General features: G+C 29.2%; 1 protein-coding gene across 1 annotated transcript; it reads left to right on the forward strand.

The window, feature by feature from the left end:
- Positions 1-2,721: 2,721 nt before the first annotated feature.
- Positions 2,722-6,894, forward strand: LOC112523803 (TIR domain-containing protein-like). The gene is made up of 3 exons (XM_025133478.1): positions 2,722-3,221; positions 3,756-3,828; positions 6,871-6,894. The coding sequence occupies exons 1-3, from the start codon at positions 2,722-2,724 to the stop codon at positions 6,892-6,894; spliced, it is 597 nt and encodes a 198-aa protein (XP_024989246.1).
- The last annotated feature ends 9,138 nt before the right edge of the window (positions 6,895-16,032 follow it).

Here is a 16,032-nt window from a genome sequence, read left to right on the forward strand (position 1 = left end):
CTTTCAGCGACGGATCAGCGAGGGAATTTTCCCTCGCTGATACCCAACATTTTTGTAGTGTATAGAATACATTAACTTATCATATTTTGTTGGTTTCTTTAGATAGGCTTTCTGGTATAAATGCAATTAACTTCAATCAAGTTTTTAATTTGATGTCCTTTGATAAATTTGGTTGCAAAACAAGCTTTAAAAGCTAAATTGGAAATATTAATTTTGCATACATCCAGGTCATCGCTATTCTTAGTATTGGCGTATACACTTGCTTCTAACCATTATTACCATACAAGCTTAATTAACTTCAACACTGGAACGCTATTTGTTTTATCTGCATCTTCCAAATAACTTACATTTAAGATACCCCTATTATATTCATTGTATTACATTATATTAATTGTCAATCAATGAATTATATTTTATCTTAGCATAGTTATATATTTCCAAGCAAAAAATTTCGTCAACGCATAACACACGATGCCATAAATTAGTATTCATTAAAATTAGGAATGACAATGTGTAGGTTCTTAATGGACACCATTAGATCACTCTTCCTACATAGGACATTGGGTCTCAAGAAAATTTTATTACAATATAGTTTCTAACATAATTTTTTATGTGTCATGATTAACTTTAGAAATTACTTTTCGTTACAATGATTTTTTAACAATTTTTTAAATAACACTTTATCATAAATTTTAATCAAATACAAACAAAACTATAATTAAATATTCTCAACTATAACTTAATACCACATAATTTAGTAATTAAATAATTATTATAAAGTAAATACAGTAATTAAATAAAATATTTCATTTTAACTCGTAAAATATTTTTGATTCAATAAATAAATATTTGTAATTATGCCTTGAAAAGTTAAATGTTTTAATGATTGATATAGTTGTAATCTATTTACATTTATTTGATTTATTATTAAAAAACAAAAAAAAATATATTAAACATACCCCATTTAAATGGATCATGAAATTAACTTATCAAAAACTGCTTATTACCTGGAGGAAAAGAGATAGGTATAAAGGGTAATAGGGTTAAAATGGTAAACTGGTTATAAGCAATTTTTCATAAGTCATGACGGATTAACTTATCAAAAACTGTTTATTACATGTTTGGCACCGGTATAAGCAGTTTTCTTTTTTCTTATCCAAACACTAGGTATTGGCTTATCACCGGTGTCAGACTGAAATAAGTCAATAAGCAGATAAAATAAGCAATCCCAAACACCCCCTAAACCATAAGAGATATTGTACAACCATGAACTTCAAGGACTTTTGAATGAAGAATATGATGTAGTTTTATTTGTATTATGTTTGTATTTTTATTATGTAATATATTTTATTATATGTAATATAAATTGTATTTTGCATTTTTTGAATATTCGTTATTGTATTGATGTTAAAATTTATAAGAAAATCAAATATGATGTTAAATTTATAATTTAATAAATAAAAAATTATATCAATATTAATTAACCGATCACACTCTTTCTATTTTCTTTATAACCAAAATTTCATTTAGTAAACTATATAAACATTTTTTATAGATATACATATTTTACAAAATATTAAAAAATATAATGTAACATAAAACAATTTCTTATCAAGAAATTATACCTTAAAACTTTCATATTATTCACTGTCAAATTAACAAAAAGTATTAATTTGACATTAACAATTATTTAAAACCAGTTTCCTATTAAAAAAATTATAGTACGTACTCACAACCAACATAATTTTATAATAACAAAGGATATGTGTCATTAAAAAATCCTTAAGAAATGGTTGTAGTGGATGGTACCAAGATTGGTGCCAAAATATATTGTCTTATTCAAATTCTTTAAATGAAGTATGTACGTAAGAGTATATGTTAAAAATTCAAGAAACTTCGAATCGACATGGTTGATAATATAGTTGGAACCAGACGGGTCTGAGACGTGGAAGAGATAGGAACAAGAAGAATATGGAGTGTGATATAGGTTGCAAAATCGAAATGAATTGAAAGAATAGTTCTTATCTTTATCTCTCTCGTTATGGTCCTTCATTTTTGTTAGTACGATCGTTGATGCAATTTCTCTTTTTGATCCAGATGATTAATATCATTATCGATATATCTTTACATATATATATCAAAAGTAAAACAAAATAGCGATTGTATACAGATGAAACTAAATTCAGTATCCTCTTCAAATTACTGGAATTAAAAGAAAAATGAATTTTATGAATGAAAACTATTCCAATAAGTTTGATTTAAATTAATTAGTCATTACATATATAATAGTTGTAAGTTTAAGTTTTGTTTAGTTTATGATTTTCTGCATTTTAAATATATAATTAACAATCTACCATTTTTAGTAAATTATATACAAAACAATGGAAGTAAGAGATACGTGAAGATCTTAAATTGATATATAAATTATTTAAAAAATATATGTATATAATATTAACAAGATTATTAGTCTTATTTTATATTTGTTTTTTAGTATATTTATTTTATGAACGTACGAGAGGGTTTTACCAAAGGAGTCAAAATATTCAAACCTTTTACCCGTAGTATAATTTTCTCAAGGTCCCAGTCCAATATGTTGCATTCTTCAAATCTATAAGTTAATACCCACATCTCCCCCAAACCCAAATCTAACTCCATCTCCATCTCCATCTCCATCTCCATCTCCATCTCCATCTCCATCTGTTGCTTTCTTTCAATTCCCTCATGCAACGTTCAGTTTCCTCCACCAAGAATATCTACCGCCACCTCCTCCACTGCCACAGGTCACCCACTCCAGCCACCCTCACATACCAGCAGCCACCTTGTGATGTTTTTATCAACCACCGTGGAATTGACACAAAGAAAAACGTTGCCGGACTTCTGTATGATCATCTCATGAGGTCAAATTTTAGGCCTTTCTTGGACAGCAAGAACATGAAACCAGGGGATAAATTGTTCGATAAAATCGACACTGCCATCCGTGGATGTAAAGTCGGGGTTGCGGTTTTTTCTCCCCGGTATTGTCAATCGTATTTTTGCTTGCATGAATTGGTTCGTATAATGGAGGCTAAGAAGAAGGTTATACCGATTTTCATTGACGTTAAACCATCTGAGCTTATCGTTAAGGACCACTGGAGGGCGCCGAAACACGAGCTAGATAGGTTCAAATCGGCTCTCGAGGAGGCTAAGTACACTGTTGGGCTTACATTTGATTCATCAAACGGGTGAATACTAGACACACATTACATTAATTTCACTGTTTCTTTTTTCTTCTTCTCTTTTTTGATTTATTGAAGTCCGGTTTAAACAAAGAAAGTTATACAATACACATCTACATTGCATGAAAATATATAGTCGGTGACTTGCATTAAGACTTGTACATTACAAGTCTGCGATGCATGATCATATTGCATGAAATATAGATAAATGCATCAAGATTTGTACGGTACAAATGTCATTAATTAGGCAACAATGTTTACTATGCATGAAGTATAGAAATGCAAGGAATGCATCTAAGATTTTTACATTACAAATCACAGTGCATCTAAAATTAAACTAGGACGAAAACTAGTTATGGAAGTCCATTAAGCCTTGTACAAGAATGTTTGAGTCACATGCGTGAATGCATTATGTGTGTGTGTGTATATATATATATATCACATTGTGTCATATAATCGTACATCTCTTCAAAATGTTTACGAGTTCGTATAAATAACGATGACTTCGACTAAATAACATTGTTTTCGGATAATATGCAGGGACTGGCCGGAATTTCTTATGAGCGCCACCGATGCCATCATCGAGAACATGATAGAGGTGGAAGAAGAAGAAACACAAGCACAATTAATTAATCGGCCATTAATTAATTTAATCGATGAATGAAAATATTGAGAAAATCAATTAATTAACACTAAAATGTACAATTTAATGTGTATAAAAACTAATTAATCAGTTCATTCATTTAATTAATTGTTTTATATATCCATGTACGAATTTATTTTGACAAGTCAAAATTCAAAGTCCTGTATTGATTTTATTTATTCTTCGTCTTTGATTCATGTATTTCGTGTTATTTGTTTACTAAGACTGAATAAATATTCAAGTTATTAATTAATTGATGTTAATATCTTCGATTAATTAATTTCCTAAATAATTATTTGTATCCATCAGGAAAATACGTTAATATCTCGGAATAACGAAAACAACCGTTTATTCGTCATTAACATGACGATGAAAGCCGATCGATAGGTTATTTGTCGGAGGGAACAACATGTCGAAATATTAGTTAAAAATCAACTATATATAACCTACAAGAAAACATGCCTTCTTTCCACAAAGAAACGGTCAGAGAAGTAAAAGGAAAGACATTGCCTTTCAACTTCGTTGTCATCTTACAAAAATATTCCGTTTTAAATACTTTGTTTGGTCATCTTGTTTAACAAGACTAAAATCGCGCGAACAGATAATATTTCATATTAAGGGGTGTATGAGATTGCTTATAAAAACAATTTATTGACTTATTCTGTTGTGACATCGTTAATAAACACTTTTAATTGTTTGGATAAACAACTTATACCGGTACCAAATCGGTAATAAGAAGTTCTTGAAGAAGTTTTAGAGATGGTGGCAAAATATGAAGCTACAAAAGTTAAGTATTGTGGTCCAATTAAAAAAAAATAATGGAGTTTTGAGCAAATTTAAATTTTAATGATGAGCAAATTTTAGTGATAGGTTAATTCGACAATAAAACCGGCCAAGTATCATGTATATCGGCCATCATTCCACTAGGTAGAGATGTGGATCTCACCCGTATACTGGATTACTGGCTATCATAAACCAGTTTCATATAACTTGTAATATCCTGTCATTTTCATCGGCTTCCCAATAAATAATCCACGAGCTTCAAAACATCTCATACATTGCATAAAACTTGTTAATGCTTAAATTCACACGTTGAACATGCGGTTATAAACCATATCATAACAAATAGCTCTAATAAATGTACCACTTGTTGCAACGTATTTGCATATAGGCATGCATCCCATATTTTAAATCAGATGAACGCAGACTTTGGTGTGGGCTTGCCTGTGTTGTTTCTTATAACTTCTCTCAACTTTCCTAAATGTTCATGACAACCAAGTACTAACATTTCGTCCTAATGTTGTTAAGCACTACTTTAGAATGCATGTTCATGTCGACTGAACTGAAACTAAATTATTTCAACATTAAATTTGTTACAAAATCAAAAGATTTCTTATATTTTGAAAGCAGTTTTTATATTTCTATATGTAATTAAGCAGAAGTTTTAGAAAAATCTTTTGCGATTTCAAAGATATAAAAGTTAATTCAAGGAGAAATATGATTTCTAAAAAAAATAATCAAATAGGCCTATTTAACATATACCGGATTAAAAAACTCTCAACTTTGACATACTTACAACCAAAATCAGGTTTGTCGTAACATGGAGATTTCCGGTAAGTAGTAAATATCTTATAGGTTTCTAAAATATATCATTTGTCTTATTTTGGATGAAGGACCAATCTGTTATGATTTTTACAAACATCACAAAATATTCAGTATTTCATTTACATTCTGAGTTTGTCAAACAAAATATATATTTTTCGTTATCCAAGACAGTGGCTTTTAAATCCTAATACTAAACATTAAATCGACACTAAACCATTCATAAACATCATATACTATAAAAAGAACACTAATAAGAAGGTCTATCTAAAAATCAACTTTTAATTCTCAATTTTTCTTGCAACGTTGTTGCTCACTTGTTCTTGTTCTAACTTCAAGGACTCGTAAAAGAACACTCAAAAGTTTGATTCTTTGCTAGCTTTTGATTCAAACACGGGAGAAAGGTATAGAGAGAGTTGCTTTCCACCGATTTCCTTAATATGCATCACAATAGGGAGTGTAATCCCTCCCCGACTAAATTAGTCTTTCGCACAATCATTATGCATGTTAAAATTAAACGACTTTAACTTACTCTAACTCATAGTCCAAAACTTTTAGTTCATCGCATGTTGATCATTGGACTAACGCTTTCAATTAGTGACACTTAAGCCGCTCCCTTGAATATCAGTTCTTTAATCTTTTTCATAAGAGTGGGGCATTACACGTTTTCACTCTTGGGTTAACTTATAACTAAACATCCAGTTGAGTTGATGTGGGGCATGGGGGACGATGGAACGGCTATGAAACGCAATAAAATAACTTGTTCGCTCCCTTGAGGGGGGTGGGGGTTCCTTTTGAGGTAGGGCATACATAAGAGCAAAGTATAATGATCTGTGTAACACTTAATTAACCTTGAATATAATAATTACAAGAAAACAAAAAACATACTTTCCAAAATGCATGAATCATTCAACCAATCGAAGTGCATGCTTTGGAAAACAAGGGTGATAAAAATCGTTGATTGAATATCATGCAACCTAAAATGTGTTCAAAAAACTACAGTAGAAATTTATGTTTTCTTACTTGCCAAACAAGAAAGGTAGTAAGAAAAATATTTTATTGAAAGTGCTCAAAAAACTACAAATAGAAATTCAGTTTTCTTACTTGCCAAACAAGAAAGGGAGTAAGAAAAATATTTTATTGTGTTAGAATTGTTCTTGTGGAGATGATCTTATACAGTTATATATGTGTTTTTTTCTTCGAAAAAACATAAACACTTCTTATATAAAAAATATTATATTTGTTAAATGTACTCAATGCGTAGGAGTAATGTGGACCTATCCATAAAGAAAGGTGTCATCTCAAGTTTGAATATTCTTTCTAACATATATATATATATATATATATATATATATATATATATATATATATATATATATATTAATTTATAAAATAACTAACATACAATTTAATATATCAAAAAAGAAAATCTAAAATAAATTAAAATCTCTCCTCTCTCCTTCCTCCTCTTTTTTCTCTCATGTCCTATTTTTTCTTTCCTCTTCTCTTATTTCTTAATAACATACATGTGACACATAATTGAATATGAACTTAAAATAAACATTTTATTATAAATACTATTATAGTTTGTGAGCACATTATGAACACTTCGTTATAAATATTATTATACTTTGTGAACACACTATAAATCTACAAAATCTGGCATAGATCATGAACACATTCTAATCTATGAAATCTGGTATAAATTGTGAATACAAACTAAATCAATAAAACTAAATTTGAACATACCACATGTGAACCACAATGTGAAACTTGTGAACACCAAACTAAACAATTTATTAAGTTTGTTTATATCATGTGCACGATGTATATGTTAATACAAAGATAAGAGAGAGAAGAGTAGATAGAGAAAGAGATAAATATGGAATTTTCTAAAAAATTGCATTAGTTTATTAAATAAAGATAATCATCTTCTTAATTATCTCATTAATTAATAAATTTTTAATTATCTGAAATTAGTGGTTTAGGATGGATCTCACATATTTTGGAGTTTTCAAAAAATTAAGCCCTATATATATAGGACGACAATCAAATAAGAATCAAAAAAGGTAAAAAACTTATAAAAACCGATATAAAAATATTTGTTATATGATTTTTTTAATCAAAGACTATTATTTTAGCTCATTGTTTCACATATGTTTGTGTTCATATGGTATAAACATCCATGTGAACTTTTTTTTGGTTCACTTGGTGAAACAAAGAATTCACGAAAAAAAAAAATTCACAATGGTAAAACAAATGCATGTGAAATTATCACATTATGAAATACATATATGTAAACAATATCTTAAATTCAGACATTTAATGAAAAAAATAGTGCAAAAAAATAACTATTAGTGGCTTCTCATAGGTTTATAACCTTTTTGAGGTTGTCATTTGACCTAACCCTTATATATATATATATATATATATATATATGAGCGTTCAAATAAAAACCCGCCCCATTTATGTAAACCGTGTAAACCAATCTCATCCATCCATTTTCTTGATCAATAGCCAAGATTAGTTTACTTTATTTTAGGAAATTAAAAATATATATATATTAAAAATTTATTTTATTTCAACAGTAAGGACATAAATGGTAAATAAAATTTAATATTTGGTAACATCCTACTCAATCTTTCATGAATCTTTTTTCATGCAAAATTATTTTCTTCCAAGATTAGTTTACTTTCATGAATCTTTTTTCATGCAAAATTATAATCTTCCTTTTGTTCCTGGTGTGATGCATTAATTCCTTTAAGCCTTGCAATCTTAAAGATTCTAAAGCATATTACAATCTTCAAGATTCTGGAGCAGTTTCTTCGTGTACCCGTTTCATCATTCAATTATTTCATGACGAACCAAATACATTATGCAACCGTTTCACTAGTCATGCTCAATAACGCCATGAACCAGTTTCACTTTCATGAAACCTATTTCATGTACAATAATTTTCTTATTTCATGTATAATAATTTTCTTATTTCACCACTGATTTGATGGATTCGTTCATTTAAGCCTTACAATCTTCAAGATTCTAGAGTAGGTTACAATCTTCAAGATTCTATAGCAGATTAAAATCATTTCCTCGTTTCATCATGCACTTAGTTCATGACGCACCAAATACAAAATGCACCGGTTTCATTTTCCTCTTCACCAACTAAATTGATCAACTACACAATCAATGCAACGGGTTCACCATGAAAATGTTTCGGTTCACATAATTTATTTGCAACATGAACCAGTTTCACGTTCATGAAACCTGTTTCATTTATGGATTTTTTTTGTTCATCTACGATTTGATGATTTCATTATACACTTCAATTATTTCATCAAGACCCGTTTGCTGATTCTTAAATATTACAATATATGAAATTCAAATTTTTAATATTATAATATAATTAAATATTTAAATGTTACCATTTATACAATTTTTTTATTATGTTTCCTTGATTAAGATTTATTAATAACTTCTATATTTAATAGAAAATATTGTAAATGACTGAAATACCCTTATTGATTAAATTTAATTAGAAAAAAAAATGGAATTTTCCTATTGGTCGAAATTGGTTTACATGGTTTCTTAGAAATGCACGGTTTTCATTTGAACGTGCCCCTATGTACATATATGTATATATATAGACTTGGGATCATGTGAGACCAAAGGTTTTTCGTGAGACCCGTAAGACCAATTCTCAACCCTTAGATTAGATCTATAATCTGAACATTCATAATCACAAAATTGCCACGAGACTTCTCAATAATCACAAAATTATCACCGTGCAACTTTAGACCATTAAATCATTAGCTTATAAAGTTGATCAATAAACATAAATTTGTCTTACGGGTTTCACGAAAAAATCCTTGATCTCACATGAACTCAACCCTATATATATAGGGTATATTTCTAATGTAACATGTCTATTTGTACAACCAATGCAACCCAATCAATTGAGATATTTATGAAAATGATAAGAGTTCAATTATTATGATTTGAATATTTATGGAAGATGACTAAAGCTCATTAATTATGATCAATACGTTATATTAAGAAACAATCAAAACTTTTATGAAATGATTGAAATCACATATTCATCAAATTAAATGAACGGTTAAGATTGAGTTATATTGGTTGTACAAATGTAAAGGGTTGCATAATCCATCAATTTTCATGATCAAAGACCACGATTACAACAATTTATTTTTGTAAAGTAAAAAAATAAAAGAAAATAAATTATTATTATTTTCAACAAGAAAGGGCAAAACGGGAACAAATTTAAACTATTGCGATCATTGAAATCCCTTTCTTGCATTCAATCCCATCAACATTTCATTGGACACTATTAAACTGTTAATGATTTGACAATAGGCTATTTAGAAGTGTTAACGATAAAACATAATGAAACTGTTAATGATGAATCTGAATGAAACTGTATTGGACATAATGAAACAGTTAATGATGAATATGTTAATGATGAAACAGAATGAAACTGTTAGGGCCTGTTTGTTTTTCAAAATTCGCCTCTTAATTACGTCTGAAGTCTGATTCGGTCAGACATATACCATTTCAGACTGTTTTTTTTTTTTTTTAAATTAAAAGCTTAAAACCTCTTAAAATCATCTGAATTTTAAGTGAAAAGTGTGACTCTGAAATTGCTTTCAGACGCCTCCTCCCTATCTCGCTCCCAATCTCGACTTCATTCTCGCCTCTCAAATTCAGAAGTCTCCTCCAGATCTCATTTCAGCTCTCGATCTCACTCTCGATCTGAAACACCTGAAGCTCCGGATCTCGATCTCTTCTTCTTCCTCTCGATCTCTCTGAAAACCCACAACAGGAAGCATGAGTCGCTCTTGATCTCTAGCATCGCTCAATCTCACAGTCGCTCACTGATCTCCAGCTCTCTCACGCAATGGATCTGTGTTCTTCTTTAATGGATCTGTGTTCTTTATATATATATAAATATGTGTGTGTGTGTGTGTGTGTGTGGATTTGTGTTCTTCACACATATATATATGTACATGGATTTGTGTTCTTCATATATATATATATATGATTGCAAAGAAGAGGAAATGGAAGGGATGAGAGATTAGGATTGGAGGAGGACGATGATAGCAAAGAAGAAGAGAAGCTGAGAAGGAAGATGAGGAGTTGAAGTGGTTTTTGGTTTTTGGTTTTGTGTGTGGTGATTCTAGGGAAGACCATCATTTAGGAAAACTATTTTTCATATGTTTCAAAAAGAAAGTTTATCAATCTTCAGACGTAAAAACAAACAAAAACAAACAGTATGACTGATTCAGATTTCAGACTTCAGACGTAAAAACAAACAGTCTGACTGATTCAGATTTCAGATTTCAGACGTAAAAACAAACAGTCTGACTGATTCAGATTTCAGACTTCAGCACCACCTCTTAAAAATCAGAGGTGAAATCAGACTTCAGACTTCAGCACCTCTTAAAAAACAAACGTCACCTTAATGATAAATATATCAATGATGAAACAGAATGAAACTGTGACATTGGACATAATGAAACAGAATGAAACTGTTAATGATAAATATATTAATGATGAAACAAAATGAAACTGTGACATTGGACANACAGAATGAAACTGTTAATGATAAATATATTAATGATGAAACAAAATGAAACTGTGACATTGGACATAATGAAACAGAATGAAACTGTTAATGATGAAACATAATGAAACTATTAATGATGAAATAGAGTTTTCTAGAAACTATAAAAAGGGGGATGTTTTAATAATTGATGAAACATAAAAATATTATTTAATCAACAATTATTGCACATATTTCAAATATGGCAATTTGCATCAACATATTTAATGGATAAAATCAATAAAATATTTACTAAAAATGTGTTAACTAATCAAGATATAATCCATATTTATATAAAGTTAAAGAATTACCAAACTTATCTATTAGTATTAAATACTTACCAAACATAACTATTGTAATCTCAAAAAACCATAATACCTTTATAAACAAAAAAAAATTATGTGATTGGTTGTTATTATTTTGTATGGTTTGTATAAATTGAGACGTTTTGTATTTGAATGCTCCTTTATACATACATACATGCATGCATGCATGCATATATATATATATATATATGTATACATATATGTATGTATACATATATATATATAGAGAGAGAGAGAGAAAGAGAGGAGTGGATTCAATTGATAACTTCATTTTCGTTATGAACATGAGGACCAATTACAACCCTTGATTAAAAATAAGATGAATAGATAAAAGGCTAAACAAAACGTGGTGGTATTCTTGTAAAGGATATGAAAAGTCTAGTTGTGGCTTATCTAATATTGAGCGGGTAGGGTAAAATTAGAAACTTAGAAATGACGGCTTATGATACCATTTAGATGATAATTGCACCTGCAAAAAAATTCAGATGGTTTCTCCATCATTTCTCCCTAAAATTTCTCTTACTAAAAACCACCATTGTTTACAACTGCCATTAAATTCATACTTAAAAAAAATGAGAGAAATGAAAGATACCAGTGAAGAGAATGATCACATAGGTTTCACACAGGATATTCATCAAGGTAAGTTTTATTGCATAATAATTTGTTGATTCAGAATAGTTAAGGTCTTAATCGAGTTTTATTGATTAAAATCAACAATGAATATTTCTTCGTGAAAAGGGAGAAACTGAACGAACTATAAAAAACATCCTCATTCGGAATTTTTGTTAACACTGATGAAAATCCTGAACGTATTAACAAAGAAGAAAGAAAAATCTGAGACTAAGAAGTCCAAATAAAAAAAAATGACGACAACAAAAGATTCTACTGGTATACCTCATTTATGAACTTGAATTTATGAGAAAACATATAATTCTATCTATTTATATTATATAAATAGATGTTTGTCATGAAAAATGATAACATGAATACAAACATGCATTCATAATCGACTAGATTTTTCGTACTTAATAATATAATCTGAGGACAAATATATTTAAAATGATGATTGAACATTATTCATGAAAAATCTAACTAAACAACAAAATATATCACCAATTATTCATATTCAACATGAAAACAAACAAGACTTCATATTAAGAATAAATATTAACTTTTTATTCAACATCAATAAAACAAAGATATATCATTTATGAATGATATCGTCAGTTTTACAAATTATCGGGTATGAATAAAGGGTTATATTCAGCATGAATATCACTTTCTAAGCATGAACATGAAATTGATCATCATTTTTTATTCATTTTGAATAAAAGGTTATATTCAGATGTCACTTTCTATTCAAGTATCAATATTTATTCAGAATGAAAGAACAATGATATCTTTGATGGATGATATAAGATCCATCATGAATTTTACATACTCAGTTTGAATAAGTGGTGATATTGAGCATTAGTATCTCTTCATATTTAGCTTTAATAGGAAATGATTGTTTATGTTAAAAATCAATTTTTATTTAGAATACATGTCTAAATTAATTACTTATAAATGAATAATAAATTATTTAGTTTCATTTTTCTAATAAATTCATTTTTCTAATAATGTAATTTTATTCACTCTTTTAATTTGTATTAACTAAGAAGAGAAAAAAGGTGAAGAAGAAGAATCTTCAAGTAAAATGAAGACAAAGACACAATAAATGGTACAAATATCACCCCTATTTACCATGAGCATAAACATGAAAGTGATTGATCATTTTGCAATACCATCATTTTATTCAGGATGAATAAAACAAATATATATAGTTGAAGGATAATATAACATTCATTATGAATTTTATATATTATTCGATATTAAAAAAGGGTGATATTCAACATGAATATCACTTCAATTGTGAATATAAACTTTTATTCAAAGTGAAGAAAACAAAAATATATGGTTGATTGATGATATACCATCCATCATTTATTTTAGATATTATTCGATATGAATAAAAGGGTGATATTCATGTTGGATAGGAAGTGATGATCATTTTGGAATATCACCTTTAATTTATTCAGATTGAATACAACAAATTATATGTTTAGTGAACAATATGACATACATCATGAATGTTATATATTATTCAAAATGAATAAAATGATGATATTCAAGATGAATAAAGCATAGTTTTATTCACTCTTTGAATTTAAATTAAATAGGAAACAAAAGCAAGATTGAAGAAAAAAATTCATCAACAAAAAAAAAAGATGAAGATGGAAGAAAAAGGTACAATTATGATTGATTATTTGGGTATTGATTAAAATTAACAAATGCATATTATAATCATTTTGTGGTGAACATAAAAAATGTGCATATGTAAAAAGAAAAAGATGGAGACTTCTGGAGCTCGAGAGAGGAAAAAAAAAGATAAAGAAGACTAAACAGAAAGGGCTAAAAATATGGAAGAAAGAGAATAAAAAGGAAAGAAAGACAACACTGAAAGTGATGATTTTGAGACGCCCATAAAGAGAAAAATCACAGAAGAGTACTGAATCAAAGAAGAAACATTCTGAAGAAGATGATAGAAAAGGAAAGGGAACAAGTAATATCCAACATAGGGCCCTATTGATTAGAACATTGCCAAAGACCTTGTGATTGCAACTAGGAAACTGAAATTGCCTCAAATTAACGGGATTAAAGAGATGGGCTTCAGAAACATACTAGATGTGAAAATTGATTCATTTCCCTCAAAGTTGGCACATTACATTATAGACAAATTTGGTCTAAATAACATGGTCATTAGAACAAGAAGGGGGCCAATTCAAATTATAAAGGACTTAGTGAATCACATTCTAGGACTGACAAATAATGGATTTGACATAAACAACTTTGAGACAAATATGGAGTCGGATGCAATAGTTAAAGACTGGAGAACACAGTCTAAAAAATCATTGATTCAACCATAGGACATTATCAAAAAGATAATTGAATCAAGCAGTGCATATTGGAATTTCAAATTGAACTTCATCATTTTATTTGTAAATATAATAGTAGTGATAATGAAGATGGGCACAAGCAACCTTACCATTCTCTCTTGCCTTGGAAAAGATATACAATTCAAAGATACCAATTGGTGCAATTATCTTATAGATTGTACAAAGGAAAGTAAGGTTGGCTAGAATAGTGAATTAAATGCAAGTTTCTACACAGGCCCAAACACATTTTTGAAACTATGTATTCAACTTTATTATCTCTTTTTATTCATTATGCATATCACTTAAATCAACATGAATGTGAAAGTTATTATATACATCACATTGTTTTATTCAGTATGAATAAGAGTATTATTCAACATGAATAATGTTGGTCTCAGACGGATCTACAAGAGTTTAAAAGTAACAGTTTGTAGAAGGAGGGGGTGAATACAAAAACAACAATTTTCACTTTTAAAATTCTTTATTGATAAAGAAGATCAATATAGAATTTATAGATTGTTTGCGGAAGAAGATAAGATATAAAACTTATCTAAAATAATCTAGAGAACACACAAGATATAGAAAGTAAGAAAGAAAAAACTTGTTAAAGAAAAGGTTAAGAAGTCTTGTGCTTGTGACGGAGTCTTTTTCTTGGGTACAAAGTTGGTCTTGAAGAAGTATGATTCTTGGCTTCACTTTAATCCACTCCACTTCGCTTACTGAGAAGGAAGAGCTTATCAGCTATTTATACCCATTGCATTAAATGCAAGTCAGACAATACAAGACACGTGGCAGGCTTCTAGATGTGAGCTTACCCTTTGTTCAGATATACAGGCTTTTGCCGTATATGAACAGTAATCCCCAAAGTAGGTCAGCACGCTTGGAAAGAATAGAGTGACTCCGTACAAGTGCTTTACTTTGAGAGATATGTGTTTGTCCTCTGTATGTAGGAGGATAAGACAAAAAATAATATTGGTCAACAAGATTCATTTGATCGCTGACATTGAAATGACACTAGTGTTTCTTCATTGTATGCTGAATCTTGAGTAGATTTCACACATGTGTAGACAAACTTGTTATCACTGAAACTATATCAGATCACAAACTGCTTGTCTCTGTCTTCAGCTTTATCTTCGATATCACTGAAGGTTCTTGTGGTGTGAGTTTTTTCTTCCTAAAGAATACTTGTCTCTTTGAGAAATACAATATGTAACACCCCATATCTCACATTGTATATTATACATAATTCATTCAAAAAAATACATGCATTATCCCCACTAAGGTCCACAGTACAAGAAACTGAGATACAAAATACACAACTCAAAAAATTTCAAAATACATGTTCTTGTACTACATAACATTCAATCGTCAAAACATATCTATAGACTGGTCTCTACATAGCTATGCATATAGGAAGATAAGTTATATTTTCCCTTTCCCTTTACTATCATTGAACTCAGATGTTCCTGCAATACATATTTGAAAGTCAAAATGAGGGTTAGACCTGAAGGTCTAGTGAAATTCCTTTTTCCAAGTAGTTGCAAGGTGAAGATCACCAAAACATTATTTAAAATCAACTTTTCACATAATGGAAGCGTAAACTCATAATTCATCAAGACCAACAACCCTTTGATTGCAAAAACCAGACTTAGAA

Source organism: Cynara cardunculus (genome assembly GCF_001531365.2).
Source record: "Cynara cardunculus var. scolymus isolate 2C chromosome LG 12, CcrdV1, whole genome shotgun sequence".
NCBI classification, from domain to species: Eukaryota; Viridiplantae; Streptophyta; class Magnoliopsida; order Asterales; family Asteraceae; genus Cynara; species Cynara cardunculus.

Coding starts and splice junctions, on each gene's coding strand:
- LOC112523803 (XM_025133478.1), top strand. CDS start 2,722: ATGCAACGTTCAGTTTCCTCCACCAAGAATATCTACCGCCACCTCCTC. Junction 3,222..3,755: donor ACATTTGATTCATCAAACGG/GTGAATACTAGA, acceptor GATAATATGCAG/GGACTGGCCGGAATTTCTTA. Junction 3,829..6,870: donor TAGAGGTGGAAGAAGAAGAA/ACACAAGCACAA, acceptor AACATACAATTT/AATATATCAAAAAAGAAAAT.